General features: G+C 42.0%; 1 protein-coding gene across 2 annotated transcripts; it reads right to left on the bottom strand.

The window, feature by feature from the left end:
• Window positions 1–1,077: 1,077 nt before the first annotated feature.
• IYD (iodotyrosine deiodinase) lies at window positions 1,078–21,609 on the bottom strand. 2 transcript variants are annotated; one of them, XM_069489184.1, is made up of 5 exons: window positions 21,331–21,609; window positions 12,165–12,356; window positions 10,122–10,281; window positions 6,467–6,623; window positions 1,078–1,385 (listed from the first exon to the last, which is right to left on the bottom strand). In XM_069489184.1, exons 1-5 carry the CDS (start codon window positions 21,506–21,508, stop codon window positions 1,203–1,205), a joined length of 870 nt encoding a protein of 289 aa, XP_069345285.1. In that variant the 5' UTR covers window positions 21,509–21,609; the 3' UTR covers window positions 1,078–1,202. The 2 variants fall into 2 exon arrangements, with proteins under 2 accessions (XP_069345285.1, XP_069345286.1); XM_069489185.1 differs by lacking the exon at window positions 1,078–1,385 and adding an exon at window positions 5,604–5,612.
• Between the last annotated feature and the right edge of the window lie 704 nt (window positions 21,610–22,313).

Here is a 22,313-nt window from a genome sequence, read left to right as displayed (position 1 = left end):
CTGGGTATTTCAGTGGACCTCAGAGGCTGAAGGCACCGGTTCCTGTAATGTCTAATCACACTTTAAGGCAAAGAAAGGCCTCTCTTTCTCTGATACAGGGTTGTCACCAGTTCTTGCTATTATCAATGACACCAAAGGCTTTTCTTGCATTGTGTGACTCACAAATGGATTGAAAAAAGGCAAGAGAGATTTTTCTCAAGGGAAAAAAACAATAGAAGGAAAAAGAGACAGTGGAAGGGGATGAAGCGGTGAGCAGAGTTGCTTGGCGGAAACTACCCGAGCTGTCACTGTGCCCATGGGTGCGACGCCCCCTAGAGGAAGAGGTACGATGGCACCTGTGACCCGTCAGTCCCAAACAGCGGTACTATCATGTGGAGAAAAGCCAAAAGCATGTTTCATGTTTCATGGATAGAGGAGAAAAGAAGGGAGACACAGCCGGCCGTTTGGCAAACAGTTGTCTTTAAGAAAAGGGAAGCGAGCCCTAACTGTAGTGTTTTGCGATTGCTGTGGTGTAAGCTCACACACCATGGCAATTTCAGGCTATAAATGTTTAATACTTAAACTAACTGGCTTGCAAAATTCTCAAATATTTAACAGCTTCCACGAACTGCTGCCAGCCAGCTCCAGCACACCGCTGGACGGTGTACCTGTGTGTTCATATGCTCAGCTGATGCCAGCCGGAGCCCTGCTGCCCAAGCACGCCCTGTCCTGCGCTGTGAGGGTGACATTTTAGTTACTTTGATGGTTACTTATTCAAAACTGTTAAAACATCCCTGAAGTTCAGTTAAAAATTGTATCTCAAAAGCGCACCCTTTCTCTAAAAGCTCCCAGAAATCAGAGGGCAGGAGGCCATTTGGTTAGTCCGAATTTAAATTCAAGAGTACTCACATAGCTGAATTCTTGGGACCACATTACATTTTCTGAGGACTCCTTCCCGTATGTGAGTTTTAAAAAATAAAAGAAAAATGTCAGCAGTGATGTTCTAGAATGATTTTTAAGACCGAGGCGTGTTCTTTGTAAAGTGTTAACGCATTTGCAAAGTGGGTAAGAAACAGGACTTATCTGACTTGACACCCCGTGGAGTGGAGGGCGGGGGAGACCCCACACCCAGAGAGAGCAGCCGAGGGACCCGAGAGGGGCAGGCAGAGCCGCCGGGAGGCGCCTGGGCACCGTTCTCGCACAGCTCCCTGAAGGGCTCCTGCCTACACTGTCACCATGATCCGGTCCAGAGGTTTCCGTCTGAGGTCCGGCACCGTGGCCTCTTTGCTGGGGTACCCCACGGGGAGCAGCATCAGCAGCTTTTCATGGGCAGGGCGGCCCAGGAGCACTCTCAGACGAGGGCCACAGTTGAGAGGCGTGGTAGTGACCGTCACCAGTCCCGCATTCTAAAACAGGAGAGGAAAGGACGCGTTGTAAAGCCAGCTGGCAAAATCACAGCTCTGCCTCCAGCCTGGGGACTTCCATCCTTAGCACACCTGATCAGCTAATCATTTCCCCAAAGTTGGGCAGCAGAGAGGCTGCCAGCTCAGGTGATGGGTATCGCGAACCTCACCTGCACCCCCAACCTCCCCAGCCACTGACTTCTTTTAACCAAGCAGTGGGAATCTTCTGGAAGCAGAAAAATGCTAGTCTTATTTTTCACTGATGCTTAAGAAATAGAAATGGTTATTTTAGGAAAGAAATTGGGGAAATCCAACTATACCAAAGCAATGGCAAAAACAACAGGCAGTTCCTTTTAGCTAAGGGGTCAGCTTGTACCCTGGTACAAGACCCAGATAAGAGCAGTTCACCAAAGCAGGGTCTCAGGCAAAATTCTACTATAATTTTCTCACTAAATATTCTTTCCTGAATTCTGGTTATCTGCCTGGAATCTATGAGTTGTAATCAATATCTATAATATTGGCATTTGAACCTATATATGTGTGCGAGTGTGTGTGTTTGTGTGTATACAGTCATGTGTCAGTTAATAATGGGAATACATTCTAAGAAATACAGCATTAGGTGATTTCTTCATTGTGTGAACATAATAGAATGTACAAACACAGAGGGTACAGCCTACTACACACCTATATGGTGTAGCCTGTTGCTCCTAGGTTACACCTGAAACCATGCCATTGTACTGAATGCTGTAGGCAATTATACATACAATGGTAAGTATTTGTGTATCTAAACATAGAAACGGTACAGTAAAAATACTGCATAAAAGATTAAAAATGGCCCAACTGTGTAGGGCATTTACCATGAATGGAGCTTGCAGGACTGGAAGTTGCTCTGGGTGAGTCAGTGAGTGAGTGGTGAGTGAATGTGAAGGCCTAGGGCGTTCCTGTGCACTATAAACACTGTACATTTAGGCTACACAGGATTTATTTTAGAAATTTTTCTTTATTCTTTTATTCTTTATTTTATTATTTATTCTAGTAACATAATAAATTAACCTTAGCTTACTGTAACTGTTTACTTTATAAACTTTTAATTTTTTTTAACTTTTTGACTCTTTTGTAATAACACTTAGCTTGAAACACATATTGTGCAGCTGTGCAAAAAATATTTCTTCTTTAAATCCTTATTCTATAAGCTTTTTTCTACTTTTTTTTTTTTGAGACAGAGTCTCACTCTGTTGCCCGGGCTAGAGTGAGTGCCGTGGCGTCAGCCTAGCTCACAGCAACCTCAAACTCCTGGGCTTAAGCGATCCTACTGCCTCAGCCTCCCGAGTAGCTGGGACTACAGGCATGCACCACCATGCCCGGCTAATTTTTTGTATATATATATATTTTAGTTGTCCATATAATTTCTTTCTATTTTTAGTAGAGACGGGGTCTCACTCTTGCTCAGGCTGGTCTCGAACTCCTGACCTTGAGCAATCCACCCGCCTCGGCCTCCCAGAGTGCTAGGATTACAGGCGTGAGCCACCGCGCCCAGCCTCTACTTTTAAATTTATTTATTTATTTAATCTTTTACTTCTTAAACTTTTTTGCTAAAAGCTAAGACACAAACACACACATTAGCCTAGTCCCACACAGGGTCAGGATCATAAATATCGCTGTCTTCCACCTCCACATCTCGTCCCACTGGAAGGTCTTCAGAAGCAATAACACGCATGGGGCTGTCATCTCCTGCATGATGACAATGCCTTCCTCTGGATACCTCTGAAAGGACCTGCCTCCGGCCTGGGGCTGTTTTATGGTTAACTCTCTGTTAATAAGTAGAAGGAGTACATGCTAAATAATGACAAAAAGTATAGTACAGTAAATACGTAAACCATTAATATAGTTGTTTATTATCAATGATCAAGTATTATGTACTGTACATAATTGTATGTGCCATACTTTTATATGAACTGGCAGCACAGTAGGTTTGTTTACACCAGCATCCTCCCACGCACGTGAGTAATGCATTGTGCTACAGCAGTAGGACTGCTACAACGTCACTAGGTAATAGGAATTTTCAGGCCCATTATAATCTTATGAAACCACCATCATGTAGGCGGTCCGTCATTGACTGAAATGTCATTATGTAGCACATGACTATATATATATATGCATGGATCTGGAGTGACTTAATTTGGTCTCTTGCCGAAGGTCTCTCATGCTATATCATTCTATGCCTTGATTCCTAAAGATTTTATAATGCCAAGTGTCTGTTCTCAAGAACACCTGCATTGAAAAATCTATCGATTTCTTCTTTCTGCCATCAGCTTTTGTCTCTCCTTTATTATGGCATTTCTCTTTGTGAAACAAAATAAAATTTTAAGACTTACTCCCCCCCCCACCAACTGACTAAATCCCTTCATAGCCAAAAAAAATCCTAAAACTAAATTACCTGCCAGAAAAAAGGAGGTCAGACATGCCTTACCATGTCCCCCTCCCTTCTTGGGGACATCCTTTGTAACCCATTAACAGGCCTAAGGGTATGCAAGACAAAACTACAGGTCCTCAATTTACACAACAAATCTATGTCCAGTGACTTATCTCTGATAAACAGCTCTTAATGTTGAAACATTCCAAGCCTTTAGACAAAACTTCATGTCTTCAACTAATTACAAGCCAAAGAATTTTCAAACCCACCTATAACCTATAAGCTCCCCTCCTCCCCCACTTCGAGATGGCTCACCTTTTCGGGCCAAACCAATATATACCTCCCACATATTAATTTATAACTTTCCCTGTAACCCCGGCCTCCCTAAAATATATAAAACCAAACTATAACCCAGCCACACCGAGTCCACTTACTCAAGGCTTCTTGGGTGTGGGTCCGGGTCATAGTCCTCAAATTTGAGGACTCAAAATAAATCTCTTTAAAATTATTTTACAGAATTTGACTTTTTTTCTATTGCCATCTTCCTTTATCATATCTTCACATGGTATTTAAATTTGGAATGGATAAATCTTGAACTTTCCATTGAGAAAATATTTACATCTAAATTTGGTGTCATTTTATATTTTGGTCCTTTTTTTAGACATAGCTTTTACCCCCAGCTGAATTTTATATATCTTTGGCAGTAGACATTGCTGAGTACACAGAACATATTACGCAACTTCTCTTAGAAATATTAAGCTAATTTCTATTAGTATTTTATCTTTCAATCTCTCTTGATTTGAGTGCTTTGGTCTCATTATAGGTCGGGCGTTTTTTACCTGAAATCCTCAGACCCCTCAAAGGACCAAGGATTGAAATCAGCAGGTCTGTGAACTCGGATGGGAAAAAAATGCATCTTTATATCTGCAAACATCTAACTGATTTAGCAGTTTCTTCCATTATAAAGGTAGGCAACAAACCACAGTAGTGTTAGCAATATCTATGACTTTGACACCAATAAAATTCACAGATATTTTCATATCAGTTCATAGTTGTTATAGGTATCTTAAAATATCATTACATTCATCACTACTTTAAAATAATTGGCTTAAATCTTGGTAATTAGATCTTGCTAGATCTTTCTAGATCTTCCTAATGCTAGATCTTGGTAATTAATGTATTAATAAAGTCTTGCCTATTTTATTTTCAACAACTACAACCACAGGGAGTTCCTACAACTACAGAATCAACACGGAAGCAGAGCCTGATGCCCAGTGAAAATGCCAGTGCCCAATGATGGGGGACCCAGTGGCCAAGGGGTGCCCCATCCATCTCTCTTCAAGCCTCCAAATAGTGAACATCTAAGTAAAAACAGTACATGGCTTCCAGACACTTCCCCAGCTGCCCCTCTTCAACTTTTCCAATGAAATCACCACCACTAAGCCTGAGAAGAAGTTCTGGAAGTCGCCTCTACCTGTCATGTGTGCCTCACCGGTCACCAAGCTCGGGATGGGGGCTCCATGAAGATTTTTCTCTCCTCCCTCCCAAATCATGAGCTGCCCACAGAATCGCGCCCTGTGGGACGCTAGAGGGCAGCAAACTCAACAGTAAAGCGAAACAGACTGAGCCTGCCTGCTTCACCGGGGCAGAGGCCACGTGGTGCATCGGGCTCGTTCCCGACTTAAACTGCTTCTTCCATGACCCTAGAACAGATGGGGTGTCCTGAGGTCTGATGCTGCACGGTGACTCCTTTATCTGATTGCAGATTCAGTAAGGAAATCAAATACCAGCTCCTTCAGGACAATTTTTCATACAATCTGAAAACATTTCTGTTGTGTAACAATGACTATATTTTTTGCACCGTGTTATTCGGCACAGGCATTTTTCTTTGAGATAGTGAATAAGCTCATTAATTTTTGAATCAATTGTCCCTTGAAAGTATGATCACCCCCTTTATAATCTTATTTGCCATTTTTATTTAATGTGTTTACTGTCTCTCTCACCCGCTAGCCAGACCCCAGCCCCCACCAGAATGTACGGTTCATGAGACCAACCACCCCCAGTGCCTCTCAGAAATGCCACGTGGGAGCTGCTCAGAAATATTTGCTGAGTGAATGAATTGAGTAGTTTGAAAGGTATATACTTCAGTCCCCCTCTGTTTCATGTCAGCACCCTAGCTGACTTGTTGATGGAATTTTTTTTAAGCCCATCTTCCTAACGCAATACCATGCAAACCTCTCAGTATAGGAGTTCTAGGAAAGAGTTCTCCTTGTGGCTTTTTAATCATTCCTTCATCTCAGCAACAGCAAACACATCCAGGGAGTTAGTCTCCGTGACTTTCAGGCTTGGAAATTTCTCATGTGTGTCTGCCAAAACCCTTGGAATTTGTTGTAACAGATGAAGGCAACCGCAACAACAATTTTTCTAACCCTGAAACGATGTTACAAGTGCACTTCCAGGAAGAATTCCAGCTTGCTGAACTATGGTGCTCACCAGTGCAGGTTTCCGGAGTCCGTTTTCACATCGGAGTTACCTTATTTGGGAATTCAGCTTTAGATAAAACAATTTCCAAATGTCCCTGAATTTAAAACTTAGCTGAAATGTAACAAGGTCACCCTTTGACCCTCAAGTCTCACTTTGCTTTTTTGGGCCTGGCGAGAGGACAACGTACCTGCAGGGCGGCTAACAGGATGCCACAGGCGATGGAAACACTGATCTCATTGTAGTAATGGACCTTTTTCTTGCCATTTGCGGCAAAACCATGTACTTGCTTGAAAATGAGAATCAAAACAGGGGCGGTGTCCAAGTACTCTTTAATCCAGTTGGTTCTGGGGACAGAAAAGAGATCGAGCAGAATATTTGTTCTTATTTTTGGTTCTGTTTTTACTGCCTTAGCTTATTTATGATTCAAATAAAAACATGTTTACTTGTCTTTTTTACTAAATTGAAAAAATGCAGAATTTTTGTTTGTGCCTCGTTCATCTTTTTCTGTTGAAGAAGCTTAGGAAATTTCACCTCAGAATATGACTCCTTGGTATAAACTATATTTTGAATTAAAGGCCCTTAGAGATCAACAGGCCCTTGGAAGGGGCTTTCCCTCTATCTGCAGAACCAGACGGACCCATCAAAAAAACTGTTGACTTCTCTTCCCCTTTCCTGTTATTTCAACACATTGCAGGAAAGAAGATCAAAAACGCAACCAGACCTGGCCCAAACCATTTAAAACATAACAGGCGTCTCTCAGGTTAATTCACAAGCCAATCTGTTTTCCCTAGCAACCATTTATTGCCCCAAAACAGAATTACCTATGTTCCTCATCTCCCCTCTCCTCTAAAAGGAGGTTATAAAAATTTCTGGACCCCACTGGGATATTGGGTAATCACTCTGCAATTCGCCCCATGAATGCAATAAATAAACTTGCTCTTATTAACCTGCCTTAATTGTGAGTTGACCTTTCAGTAAACTTTTGGGGGAAAGAGGAAGTTTCCCCTCACCCCCACACTGTCCAAGATCATCCAATTCAATAAGCATGTATTAATAAGTGCCTAGTACACCAAGGCATAGGAAATGCTGAAAGTTACAAGGATGGATCCTGTAACTCAAAGTGCACTAAGACAATATTCAGTAAAATGAAACCTGGTAAGTGCTATCAAAGAAGTATAAACCAAGTGCATTGGGAGCGCCTCAAAACGGAAATGTTAATTCTGAATAAGAAGATTGGAAGAAAATTCCCAGAAATGGCCTCAAGGCACTGAAGGCCAGGGCAGAAAAGGGGGAGAGGGGAAGGCACCCCAGGCAGAGCTAAGAGATGAGCTGGAGCACAGCAGGTTAAACTGAAATCACAGGCGGGCGGATGGCAGTGCAGTGTGCCCAGTTATGGAGAAAAGGAAGGGAACTTTAGTGGGAGTGGGAGTGGGAGGCCATTCCTGTGATGTATAAATATGGAGTTGAAATTTTCATTTTGCAGCCTAAAATATCTCTTTCTTGATTCCATTACCCTGTCCCATATATTTTGGCAAAAGTTTCTTTCTAGCACAGATATTCAAAAGAGAGATAGTCATAATCCCATATACTGGAATTTTCCTTAGGGAAATATCATTTCATTAATTAGCAAGAGATGGTCACCATTCACTGCTTTTCTGGCCTAGTTATGGCTTTGCTGTTTTTGAAGTACAATAAGCTCACTGTGTATTTTTCCATGGTTCCTCGTAAACTAGTAACATCCACAGGTTACACTTTCAAAGCTACTTTGCCGTACTTCAGTCAGCTTGGTCACGTTTGACTGCTGCTGATTCTCTCCTGACAAAGAGGGAGAAATGTTCATGGTTTAGAAGATCCACTTGAGCCAGACAAGCTTGGCCATGGGGGGTGAGCCACTTAACCTCCCACGGCTCAGTTCTCTCCCACGTCAAATGTCGTGTCGAATGTGCTGTTGTGCACCCATCCCCTGTGGTCACTGTGAGGGTGAAATTATAATACAAACATTAGAATTCTAAATCATGGAAGTATCAATCCAGAAGAACCCCTTTTCATCCACCTTCCTGACTCACTGGATGAATGAGCACCCTCCATTCCCTCTGGGACACACAGACCCGGGGATGCTGCTCTCCAGGGCACCCAGCAATTCTGCAGCCCCCGGTTGAGTCGAACGTTATCAAGAGACTATTGTGTGTGTTCCCCAAACTGGGTTCTATTAGATAAACTTGTGTTCTGTATAGCTATATCCATGATTTAAAATTCTGATGTTTGTATTGTAAGGGAAAAATATAAATCTCAGGACTCCTCAAAACTCATTATACCAAAAAGGAGCACTCAGCCTGAGAAGTGAGTGACGCAAGCACTGCTATCCTCTTGAAACTGCCCTTTACAAATTAATAAAAGGGTGCAAGGTGAGAACTGTGGTGAGGGCCTAAACTCTGCAGAGGCACAGGCATAGCTAAAAATAATGATAATAACCAGCCACTGTCCCCGAGCTTGCTTTCCTGTAATTGCTACTCAGGAGTCACATAGCTGATGGTCATAAAGATTTTTTAACTTTCTCCATAGATAACATCAGCTTTTCTAAACCTAAGGGTAGTTTCCGAGATATCTTCCAGGCCCTGTATTCAATGGCTGGCCAGTGACCCATACCTAGGAACAGACTCCACTGGTCTTGCGACCCCCACCCAGAAACTGACTCAGCACAAGAAGACAATTCCTACACTCCTGTGATTCCACTCCAAACCCAGCCAATCAGCAGACCCAGCACATAGGTGAGAGAGCAATTAATTCTTCCACTGCTGAGGAAAGTGTGAGAGAGACAATAGTATTTTGTAGGTACTATGCACACCTAGAATATAGCATCTCTCTAGGTATAGAGACTCGACTTTTACCTATCCTGATTTTTCCCATGAATACGCAGTAAGATTTATATACTCACTATTACTACCCCCACACTTGCTCCAGGGCACAGAGATATATTACAACTCCATAAGACATCGATCTTGATAAGGTTTAAATGTCTTAGGAGAAAATTGTCCTCTGGTGCCAAAGAACTAAAAAAGGAGCAGGGCCAAGAGGCCACCTTCTCATCACATCCACTCTACCTGTCCAGTGAGAAGTGCTCCCAAGCCCCTAAATTGGCATCCCATCATCCTTTCTTAGGCTTGTGTCACTGTGGGATCTGGGGTGGCTGGTGTTGAACTGGCCACTGACGGCCCACAGCTGAGAGCCAGAGGCATTAGGTATCTCTTCCGAGCATCCTGAATGCCAAGGACTCGAGCTGGCCCTGCAGGGCCCCTGGAGAGGTCAGGGTCACTGTCACCACCTGCCATGCCCCCTCACGCTCAGCCTAGGAAGAGAGAGGGCAGGGAAGGACATCGCCTTCGAGGCACCACAGTGAAACTAGTTGCACTGAGTTCTCCGCCACTTCTCTCCTGGAGCTGAGGAAGCCCACAAAGTTCCTAACACCTCACAGATACCACACTTGTGCCAAACTCATCCTAAAACTATAGCCTGCTTAGTAACGTCATCTGGAACACCTGATCACGTTAGCGAAACGTTACCTGCTTTGCCCAAGATCTTGAGAAGTATTTCACAACCTTATGTTCCAACATGAGTGAAAAGTGAAGTGGTTTCTCAAAGTTTTATTTACTAAGCAATTATTTGGGTCAGAGCCTATTTATTTACCAAAGAATCACATGATAGGGCCTGATTTAGCATCTGTAATTCCTCATGGAGCCAGAATCAAACTTTTATCACTTACAAGGGAACCAGGAAATGGCAGTGGTAGTTCCTTCATTGTAAGAGGCCAAGCCAGACATCCCTAATTTCACCAACTTTTGTACCTCAGTTTCTTCAGGTCTGCAACCCATCGGTGCCCCATTCTCTTCATGTAGTTTATTTCTTCTTCCTCCTCTACGATCTTGCGAATTTCATGTTTCACATCTGGGTCCTTCACAACCACGAAGGTCCAGGGCTCCGTGTGGGCCCCACTTGGGGCTGTTCCTGTCACCCATCAAGTCAAAATGAGAAATTAAAGTTACAGGGAAGTGTGAGACTGTTCGTTAATAATAAATATAATTATGCTTGCTTAAAATGAAGTGCTTGGCAGCGGGCTCTGGCAGGTGCTGTGGACTCCGTTTTGTTCAGTATCCTCTGGGTGTCTCCCAGCCAACTTGTCACGATCAAGACCAGTAGTTCTGGGGCTGTGGGAACCTCTCCCTGCTTCTCTAGTTATGTGGAGAAAAAGTCCCTAACAAGCTGCACCACGACCACTCAGGAGAAAAACTCAGAGGGCATACTCTGACAGCCAGAATTCTCTAGACTGTCATTAGTTTTGATATTCCTGAAAAAGGATAACCTCATGAAGCTTATTGGAAAAGGCAAAAGGTACATGGTAAAATGGTTTTAAAAACACTCCTTAAAAGGCAACTAAACTATAAATGGTTTCATGACTATATCAAAACTCTCAGCGTGACACTGTGGGTTTGTGGTCTCATTAGGGCCACACAAAAGTTGGGGATCTCTTGGCTTTGGGCACTCAATATGCACAGCTATGTGTCTTCTACGCCTGGATGCTTCGGGAATCCTTGGCCGACACCTCAGTCAGTCCCAGTGTCCCAGGACAAAGCTCCATGGAGTGTCATCTCTGTCCAAGGAGCTTAAAGTCCCTTGAGATTCCAGAGAGGGCTTGGGCCAGCTTCTGATCTGGGTGTCACCCCTTGGTCCTAGAGATGGCCTGCTGTTCCCAAAGGCAGGCCACAGTGACCACAGGTGGGCTATATCAGAAATGCCTATTCCTTCCTTCCTTATTCCTTTTTAATGTAATAAATTCTACCTCTGGAGGGAGTAAGGCCTGCAGGCTCTTGACGGGGTTCTTGTTGGCCACACACCACTGCCAACACCAGAAGTCATGATTGGCTCACCAAATATAAGCCAAAAGCTAAACATGAGGCCCAGATATCTGCACAGAGTAATTCCAGTTAATTTTGTACCCATTTTATTTGTCTATTAAATATTTGTGTTTCCAAATACAAGAAATAAATTTCTCCCTAATGTTTTAAATTATGCTAAATTTACCTTAATATCATATATGTACACACATATATACAGATACAGATAAATGGAAAATTTAGTAACTGCTGTTAGTTAGATAAAGGACTCAACAATCTAGTGCATTTGTATCCTTAATGGAAATGAAATATTTTATTCTTGCTTTCTTTTAAGGTGGACAATGGATTCACAATGAGAATGCAGTAATTTTGCAAATAAACTTAAATATGATTTACATTCAGAAGAGACTCTCAAGTAGGGGGCTTTCTTTTATATCTCCTCCTCTTTTTCTGTAGTTATTTACTTTTTTCTCCCCTCTATGGAGATATTATTTACATTGGCAATGTGTTTGTCTTGCTTTGGTTTACTTTGTAAATTCATACAAGTAAATTTTGCTAGTTCGTTAGAATACTCTAGAGCACCATGGTGTGTAATATAAGAAATTTTCTTCAAAAAGACAAATGTGTAAGTGTGAAAGTATGAGAGTCTATGTTTGTGGTGTGTTTTAAGGGGAGGGTAAAGAAAGAGATGTTTCTCTTTAAGTATATAATGATGTGTTTAGAAACCTTAGTTTTTAGTAAAAGCTCTTAATACTGAATAATTTCAGAAGTTTTGAACTATTATCACATATGCTTCCAAGATGTTTATAATAGTCAAAACGTAGAAAGTAGAAATCGTTATGTTTCTGGCAGTCATTCAACACTTGCGTAAGACTTTATAGATAAACATGTCACTCTAGGCTTTATTCACTGTTGGAGCCTCGACATTGTCCCAGTGTTGGAATCACACCAGCAGGGCAGCTGCCATTCTCAAAGACCCAATGTGCAATTACAAACCTGCTGCCTTGATGACATTATCAATGACTTCCATTGGGATTTGCTCATTACTTATGAACCGGACTGACCGTCTCTTATTGAGAAGTTCATAAAATTCCTGGGATCTCTTAGTCATTTCCTTCTCAGGATAGCGGGTGTGGGAGAATGGAATGTGTTCAACATTTTCCTCTGATTCTTGCCACTCATCAGCATCTGCAAATAAGAATAAGAATAAGAAAGGTGGCAAATGACCTCTCTTGGCCAAAAGATGGCCACTGGAGAGGAGATAAAGTTCTCAAAAATGTCTGTAGGGTTATGAGCTAAAAAAATAAAAAATAAATAAAAACCCCAATCCCCCCAAACCAAAAGATCAACATAAAAATTGCATAAAAACAATAAAAATTGAAAAGAATAGATTTACAGAATCCTAATCACTGATCTTGACTATCCTTCAAACTCTAGGTTTGTTATACTTATTATAAATCAAGAAAAAGAAAAGTTTTACCTACAAAAAGATGAAGAATTCAAATTTCTGTTCATGGTAGACCAAGTTATTTGAAACAATTTCTCATCAGCAGAAAACCACTCAGATCACTAAATTAGATATTTTTAAAAGTAATTTTAAAATCTGTAGTAAGAAATTTCCAGGCCAACCTGAAAGGAAAATACAAACCTCCACAGGTCAATAAGCACAGAAACTACATTTTCCTTGATTGTATATGCCAGTCCCTACATATTTGAATTTCCATTTTTATATCTTCAGGGATCAAGGGTGACAGAAATCAAAGCCCAGGCCCACATGCAACGGGAAGTCTAATAAACTGGAGCCCCAAGACTATATCCTTAGGGAAAGTGTGAATGATAAATAAATCAGCCCTCAAGGGCTTATATCATTTTGATGGATCTTGCCTCAAACTTGAACTTGGAATAAGGTTGTCCTGCCTGAAAGTACCCCAGTTGCCTAGCAGAAGCAAATACCAATATACAGATCATTTTTAGTACAATCACCAGCAACCCACCAAATGCAATCAGGTACAATAAAGAACCACCTTGAACAAGAAATAGAAGAATCAATTTTTAAAAATAAAGTCAGATGACCAAATACTTCAAATATTGGAATTATCAGACTCAGAAGATTAAACAACTATGATTACTATGTTTAGAGAAAAAAATACAAACTTATATAAATCTGTAGGGTATAGGAAAGGATAAAAATTAACACAGAAAATATGAAAAATAGAACTTCTAGAACTGAAAAATAATAGAATTAAGAACTTAATGGATGGGTTTACTAGCAGGTAAGAGTAACTAAAGAAAAATTAATGAACTGGGAGGTAAGTTAGAAGAAAGTACTAGAATAGGGCAAGGAGAGGCCAAAAGATGGAAAACATAGAAGAAAGGACAAGAAAAAATAGAGCAGAGTGAGGATGTCCAATATACATTTAATCATTTGATTCAAGGAGAATGTCGCAGAGGCAGTATTTGAAAGGTGGTATCTGAGATTTTCCCAGAACTGATGAAAAATACCAAATCTGCAGATTTCAGAGGCCCAGGAAATTCTTTTTTTTTTTTTTTTTTTTTTGGACAAGAACTTTTATTTATTTTGTAATGACATTAAACACAACTGCTATAAGAAGGAAAAAAAAATATTGTAAGGAGGAGGCACCAAATTTTAGTTCCATAATTGACCCTGATAACAATGCAAGTAAATCAGGAGTCAAATTAGATTCCAAACTACAGGTTATTTCAGGCTCCTAACTTACAAGTAAACTATATAAACAGTACATTTTTACTCTGAGGCCCAGTAAACTATAAGCATTATTAAAACAAGAGACTCACGCATTTTATAATCAAATAATAAAGTCTTAAAAGCAACCAAAGGAAAAAAAGACTACTTCCAGAAGAACAAGAATAACTGAATTTTTAGTAGCAACAAGAATTATTGCATTGAGTATAAATGCTCCTGATAAAGATCAATGATTTTTTTAAGTCCAAATATGTTGTTTAAAAGAGACACATCTAAAACATAAGAATATAGAAAGGTTGACAGTTATACCATGCATCATGGTGGAAAAGTTATTCCATGAATCATGTAACTATGTTAGTATCAGATGAAAGAAAAATTGAGACAAAAAGCATTGTTGGTAATAAAAAGGGTCCCTTTATAATAATATAGTTTAATTTGCTTGGAAAACATAATTTTAAATATGTATGCATTTGTATTACAGGACCTTAAGACAGAGTTTCAAGAATAAACGTTAAAATCCACAATCACAGTGAAAGATCTTAACACATCTTTCTCAGTAATGATAGAATAAGCAGAGGAAAAAAATCAGTAAGGATAGAGAAGATTTGAATAAGGCAGTTGACAAAGATGACCAAATGGCCATATATACAACACTTTATCAAACAGCTGCAGAAAACACTTTATTTTTAAGCAGACTCAAAACATTCATAAAAATTAACCATACATTGGACCAGAAAATAACTCTCAACACATTTTAAAGGTTTAACAGATAATGATCTCTGATTGCAATCCAATTAAGCTATAAATCAGTAATAAAAAGATGACTTAAAAAAAGATGACTTAAAATAAAATATCTTAATGGAAATTACGAAACATTTCAAAATTAAAATATGAAATTATTACATATTGAAAAATCTATGCAATAACACTAAAGTATTCTATTTACAGGGAGATTTAAATACTTAAATGCATACACTAAATGGAAAGAAACCCTAAAAATTAATGAGCTAAAAATCCATTTCAAGCAATTAGGAAAAGAATAAATAAGTAAAACCAAAGATAGTAGAAAGAAGTAAATATTAAATATGACATGTTAAGGAAAATGACAAGAAACCTTCAAGAGGGAGAAATATCAAAGCCAAAGTTGGTTCTCTGAAAAGACAGATTAAACTGATGAGCTCCTGGAAAGATTGATCAAGAAAACAAAAGCACAAATAACAAATATCAGAAATGGAAAATGTGACATGACTACAGATGTTACTGTCATTTAACCAATAGTATGAGAATATTATTATGCCAATATATTAGAAGATTCATATAAAAAGACAAATGTCTATTAATAGAAAATGTAACCTGTCCAAACTGACTTCAACATATAAAAACTGAAAGGTCCTCTAACCATTAAAGAAGTTGAATCAGTAGGCAAGGATCTTCCTAAAAGAGAAGGAAACTTCAGGCCCAGAGAGTTTCATGAAGGAGTTCTACCAAACATTCACAGGGAAAATATTGCTAAACTTTTTGAAACGCTTCACAACAACAGGAAAAGAAGGAACACTTTTCAACTCATTTATGAAACCTTGATACCTTGATACCTATCACAACCTTGATACCAAAACATAACTAGGACATTAAAAGAAAGAAAAACTACAGGCTTAGTTTCCTCATAAACACAGATTACAAAAATCCTAAATAAAATATTAGTAACAGAATTCAGCAATATATAAAAAACAATATATCTTGGCCAAGTTTGAATTATCCCAGAAATACAAGGTTAATTTAACAATAGAAAAACAATCAAGTTTTTCTGTCACATTAACAAGCTAAGGGACATAAACCATAAAATCATTCCAATGCAGAAAAAGCATTTGATAAAATTTGACATTTATCTCTTTGTAAATTTGGAGTTGGAAAAAACTTTCTTAATCTGATACAGTCTGACTATGGGAAAAAAATACCGACATCCAGCTATATATTAATAGTTAATGGCAAAACTTTGAAACCTTTCCATCAGAGATTGAGAAGAGAAGGATGTTGAATGTTCTCACCACAATTCTACATATAAAAGATTATTTTTTAAATCTTTTAGAAAAGAATATAGAAGAATATCTTAATGACCTTAGAGTGGAGAAGAATTTCTTAACAAACAAAAATATTAACCATAATAAAAATACTGTTAAATTTAGCTATACAAAATTTACCATTACACTTGCCTGCTTTTGCCACTTCTGGTTTTCCCTATTATTCTCCTATTCAGAGAGTTCTGGAAGCTCATTATCTGTAGCTCAAGATCTTAGGAAAGATGAAGATGCAAGAGAAGATTCAATCATTGAAGCTAAAAATGGTAAAACTGAGGAGGAAGAAAATGAACCCACAGCCACAGAAGCAGATAAAAAGGAAGCTGTGTTTGGTGCACTACAAGCCTCACCAAGGGCAGACCTAATGATCTTATTTTAGAAGGACATTTTCCAGTAAATAACATTGTGAAGTTTCTGGTAGGCTTTACAAATAAGTGATCAGAAGACCTTACCATCAAATCCTCAGATACATCATTCCAATATTCTTAGAATTGTTGCTTATATTTAATATATCCAAAATTTCATACCTCTTTCTCTGAGGTATGCAATACTGAGTGTTTCTTCATTTCTTTCAAGACTATGAAGAAAAGCAAAGAAATAATCCCCATAACATTCAAAATAGTAGTTACTTCTATAGAGTAGGAAAAAGGTTGTGACTGAGAAGGGACATGAGGGAGTTCAGGAGTGATAGAAATTTGTATTTCTTGACCTAGGTGATAATTATGTGAGTTTTTGCTTAAAAATTATTTGTTCTATGTTTTATATACTTTTTCAGTAAGTATATTGCATTTCACAATTAAGAATTTTTTCACTGATTACAAGGTCACAAGGATTAATTACCAAAGGAATCAAGGATAGATCAACTGGCCAGAACTGTCAGATAAGACTTTTGAAAAAGGAGAAAAAGTGCTTGACGTTATCTCAAAGCAGTGAACGTTCAAGTTCAGTGAAAGTAGGTAATGTCTAAAGTGGGAACATAGATCCTCAGAGCTGAATTTCTTGCCATGTTACCATTTTTCAAAGCATGAGAACAAAACCAGTATTTTTAAATTCCTGTTTCATTGTTAGAATATCAATGCTTTCAAGGAACATTTAGAGTTTAAAACAATGAATGAGAACTTGAAAGTGTAAACAAAACTGGCCGTAGATACTTCTGCATTCTGAGCAAAGCAGCATAATTTGTGTCTGTGGAGAATAAATCTCCCTGTTGTCACCTTCCCTCACAAGGCTTATGAGGGAGGAGAGTGTAAAATGTTTAAGCTCTGATGATTCCTTGTGTCCCTGGCTCCCACGGCCCAGTGCTTTTCAGAACATGGGCATGAGTCTTTGGACAGGACAGGCTGAGCTCCCCTGCACGACACAGTAAGGGCGTTAGAGTTTGGGAGAAGAGTCCACAGGCAGAACCATAAAACAGCGACTCAGAGGACCTTCAGAAGGAAGAACAGCTGCCCCAAATGCTAATATGTTACTCCAGTGGTTGGAAAGTGGAGAAATCCCTGAAAGAAAAAAAAAAAAAAAAACAGACAAAGGCTGATTTCCACATGTAAACTGGTATGAGGTGGAAAAAGAAAACACTTGGGAGAAACAGGAAGTCCATGGGCCTGAACCCCAGAGCCAGAGGTAGGCTCAAGAGCACAAGTTCCCTGGGAATCCTCAGAAATCCTTGAAAGGGCATTTCTTTATAAAGGCTCCCGTGTCCCATAAGAACTCATGTTTAATAAACATGCACACTTTCCTGTGGTCGATCTGTCTTTGTTACGGAGTCCTCAGCCGTGACCCCAGATTGAGTAGAGAAAAAGCTATTTAGCCTCCCCTGCCAAGCAGTGGAGCGAAGCTGGCAGAATTTGCTCTGTGAGCCTCCTGGTCTCGGTGTGCCACATCTGGTGCGCCACATCCGGTGCTGATCGTGACAGTCCCCCAGCAGCACCCACCAGGCTGGATCTCAGCACAGGACTACGTCTTCATTCAAGTCCTTTCCCTTTCCTAGTCTCTCTCATCTGAACTGACCTGTTCTTTGTCCTAAGACCTTGAGGTCTTCTAGGGGTCTTAGCAAACCACGCTTCTAAATTATCCACGCACAGATATTATGGGTGGGTGTGTCAAAGACAAAGCTAAATATGTTGCTTCCCATGGGCAAGGAGAACTGTGCTGGCCTCCTCGATCGCTCTGAGCAGAGTAGAATGCTGGCTTTATATGGGACTTGTGGCAGCGTGTGCTGGTAAACCAGCCCTTTGGGGGCTCGGGGAGCCCTGATTTATAGCACTTGGCAGTAGCCGTGACGTGAACGTTCCCATCATGGCCGACTTCAAGCTACTGACATTTGACGTGTGGCCCACGAAACTCCTGCATATTTAACAACTGGCTCTTTCTAGTTGCCAGAGGCTAGTCCCATTTTAGTGTGACAACTTGAGGTTTTCTCTTCAAGATAAACATCAGCAACTTCTCCTTCTTAGACCTCGCTGTACATAAACAAGGAACTGAAAGTATTAACAGGACACCAAACTTGGCTGGTACAGGAAAGAAGTTTGCATCTTGCATCTAGTAAGCCCCATGCTCTCCCACGCCACTGCCCTCCTGCCAACAATGCCCCCACCCACACGGTCTGCTGCTTCCCTGATCTAGGAACATGGAGTAGGAATTCTTTGTGACGCAGAGCTGGACTCAGAATGGTCGGCATCTCCTACCTATGTGCAGGCACCAACACCACCTCCGAGTTTCTTCAGCGCTGGGCTCCTTTCTCTCCTCCAGTTCTCCCCCTGCCCAATCCTTTGCACCTGGAGTAAGATCCCCACGGAAACTGTGTCCACCCCTCCTGCGGCTGAGAGTAGGGACTTGGGTGGCAGAGGAGCCCGGATGTAAGCTGGTTCTCACCAAGCAGCTATGCAAGCTTAGTGTGCATTGCCTAACTTCCGTAAACAACGATTTCAGCAAGAGGTCTGTGCACGCTACACTCAGGCCAGATTTGCCCCAGCCACTGAGGAGGACACTAAGACTGTCCCCTTCATGCCTCTATGAGGTAAGAGAAGGATGAGGATGGAAGGGAACAGAGAACAAAGAAGCAAAGAGTTTTGCAGAAATGAATAATCAGGCACGAGCCAGGGCTTTGCTCCATGTTCCCAACCCTCAGGTCCAGCCCCAGGCTCTCTTGTACCCTCTCACCTCTCGGGTCTTCAGATCCATCGGGCTTCCCTCATTGCGTGCTCTCTGATCTCTCCGGAATGCCTGCCCCTGCGGGTCACCTCCTGCCCGCTCTGTTCTGGGTCATTCTTCAAGGGGAGAGGAAGCCCAGCAAACAGCCACCTGCCTGGCCCCTGGAGGCAGACTGCCTGGTCCTGTCCCTGCCACTGCCTTCTCGGACAGGTGACTTACCTTACTTGGGCCTCAGTTTCCTTACCTGTAATGCGGGAGTTATAATAGTGCCTACTTCATGGTATTGTCATGAAGATTAAATGATTTGCTACACATAAAATGTGACACTGGATACAGTAAGTGCCATGTAGGGGCTTGTTATCGTTACTTCCTGAAGCCTTTCTCACACCTTCCCCTTTGCCCTGGTACCTTCCTCTGCCACCCACCGCAGTTCCTCTTACCCGCCGGGTCCCCAGTCGCTGTGCTCAGCCTTCTCTCTAGCAACGCCCACTTCCCCACTTAGGGACTTCCTCAGTTCTCCAAGGTCCAAGCACTTTCCCTCTGCTGGTGACCCTCCCATCAGTGTCTGTGGCCTGGACCTCTCCCTCCCCTTTCTGCTTAGCTGTGTCACTCATCTCAAATTGAACATCCTTGATGGGAATCGTCTTCCCCTGAGGCTGAACCCTCTGCCCTGTGCCCATCTGTGAGCCTCTTCCGGCCTCCAGCTCTTCCCTCCTACTTCTCCTAATGTCCAGTTCAGGACCAAACCCTGTTGTTCTTCCTTGACCTTCACTCTGATCCACTCTGTGCCCAGCATCCCCACTGCCACCACCATCTGGGCCATCCCTACCAGAGCAAATCATCACACAGCTTCATCACAGACGCCCCTTCATTTAAGGAAAGCTCTTCGCAGCTGGGAAGAAATGGCCGGGCCGGGGTGGCCTTCAACCTGGGAGCGGAGGAGGCTGAAGCCCCGGGCAGGACACTCAGTGTCACTGGCTCCCAGCACTGAGGGCCAGCTGGACACCCTGCCCCAGTCCTGAGATGATGCAATCACTCACACACTCACACACACACACACACACACGCACTCACTCACATATGCTCACACGCTCACACACACCTCACACACTCACACGCTCACATACATTCACACTCTCACATACATTCACACTCTCACATACATTCACACACTCACATCCACACATCCATGCACACTCACACACACATCACGCACAAATTCACACACACACTTTTCACACACTCTAACACACATTCACACATTCGCACACAGATACACACTCTCACATACATTCACACACTCACACGTTCACACACTCGCTCACACTCACACATACCCACTTACATTTCCAGTGGCCTCCGTTGGGGGTGGGCATCACTGGCCCAGCTGAGAATCACAGAGGCTCTTCCAGTTGAATCCATCCCACAAATCCATCCTAGACCAAGCTGCTCAAACACGGATTACCCAAGGCTCCTGCCCAGGCCCCCCTTCCCACCAGCACCCCATCACCCTTTCTTTCCAAGGCCAGCCCTACCCTGCCTGCCCTGGACACATCATTCTCAGCCCTCCCGAGGACTCCCTGCGCCCCACCCTTCCTGTCCCTCACCCCTGACAGCCCCCCTCCCCCACTATCCTATGAATCCTCCCTGGCCTGGTTTGTCCCTTTCCTAACTGCCATCTCCACCCCCAAACCTGCTGCAAACCCCTTAGAATCAGGTCCACTGGGTTTGTCTGTGTGTTTCTCTCTTTCCCGTGTCTCATATTGTCAACCGAATTGTACACTCCACTTGTTGAAGACAGAAGCCACCCCTGTCTCTCTCCCCCAGGGCCTGGCACAGTGAAAAATGGCAAACCCCTAGGTAGATGCCACCTTGTAGATTTCAGAGTTCTTGACCAAAGCCTGCCCAGTCACCCCTGCCCACTGCCGGCCCGAGGGGAGACCCTCCAGGAGGATTCCAACAGCCAGAACAGGATCAGAGCCAGAGAGAACTCTGGCCCCTCAATGGCTTTCACTGTGCATCCAAAATAAAGGGAGCTGGCGCCAGCAGGTGACAGACTGATCACCTGAGGAGATGATCTGTCTCTGTCACCTGCCGGTTAGTTGGCACAACACAGGTCGATGATGAAACTGGCCTCCTCCCTGTAAGCCCAGCCATCACCTCACACTCGGCATCCACACCCACAATGGCCAAGACCTGCTGGCGGCAGCTTTACCTTCCTCTGCTTGGTGGAGGTCAGTGCTGTCTCTTAAGTCTTCATCCACCCAGGGGCGAGACTCGATCCTGGATCCAGACTCCCCCTTCCTCCTCTGGATGTTTCTATCAGCATTTTTAAAGATCCACAGAACCAAAATGCAGAGAACCGCTACCAAGACTGGAGTCAGGAAAAACATGGTTAGGAGTCTGATCCCAAAGCGCTCCCCACACCGGCGGTTAAACAAACAGAGACAGGTTTGGGAAATGCGGGGACACAGAAGAAAGGGAGAGAGAGGTGTGCCGGGCAGGGAACAAAGTGCAGAACACTCCAGCTCTAGGAGGACTTGCAAAGGAGCAAAGATCACAGTCACGTGCATGTGGGATGTGTTGTGGGTTTGGTCACGCACCCGCGCACTCACTTTTTAAAATTGTGTACTTGATCAATATATACTCTGGCAACAATTGCCAGATCTGAGTAAACACCCATGTGCTAGATCTTGCCAGCAGGCTAAAAGGCATTGAATCCTCCTGCTATATCACTTTTCTCTGGCAGCAGTGTGTCTTCAACTTGCATGAAGCTAGGAGTCGCCTGGAGAACTTGTTTTTAAAAGAGCAGATTTTCAGGTACCAACTCAGATCTGCTAAAAGAAAATTTCCAGGAAAGAGGTGTAACCTGCACTGTAAATGGCATGTTTGTGAAACTCTGCCCTGAGGTTTAACTTGTTTTTTCAATGATGCCCGAGCCAACTTATGCAGAAAAAAAAAAATCATGTTTTACAGTAAAGAAAAACTTTGATCCAGAAAAAGTGATACAGAAACATTAAAATGATAGTTTGATTAATTGTATAATATCTTAAGTAGGGCTTATTTTTTTTCGCATGTCTTAGTTTGGTATGCTATAACAAAAATACCATGGATTGTGTGGCTTAAACAACAAAAATTTATTTCTTGCAGTTCTGGAGGCTGGGAAGTTCAAGATCCAGGTGCTGGCCAATTTGACCT

This window comes from Eulemur rufifrons, chromosome 15 (assembly GCF_041146395.1).
Source record: "Eulemur rufifrons isolate Redbay chromosome 15, OSU_ERuf_1, whole genome shotgun sequence".
Taxonomy (NCBI): Eukaryota; Metazoa; Chordata; class Mammalia; order Primates; family Lemuridae; genus Eulemur; species Eulemur rufifrons.
The sequence above is the reverse complement of the archived record's forward strand: the minus strand, read 5'-3'. Positions and strand labels throughout refer to the sequence as shown.

Excerpts from the sequence above, each read along its gene's own strand:
- IYD (XM_069489184.1), bottom strand. The coding sequence starts at position 21,508 with ATGTTTTTCCTGACTCCAGTCTTGGTAGCGGTTCTCTGCATTTTGGTT. Across the intron at positions 12,357-21,330 it reads CCTCCACCAAGCAGAGGAAG|ATGCTGATGAGTGGCAAGAA; the intron begins GTAAAGCTGCCG and ends TCTTATTTGCAG. Across the intron at positions 1,386-6,466 it reads TCCTGTTAGCCGCCCTGCAG|AATGCGGGACTGGTGACGGT; the intron begins GTACGTTGTCCT and ends CTCCTGTTTTAG.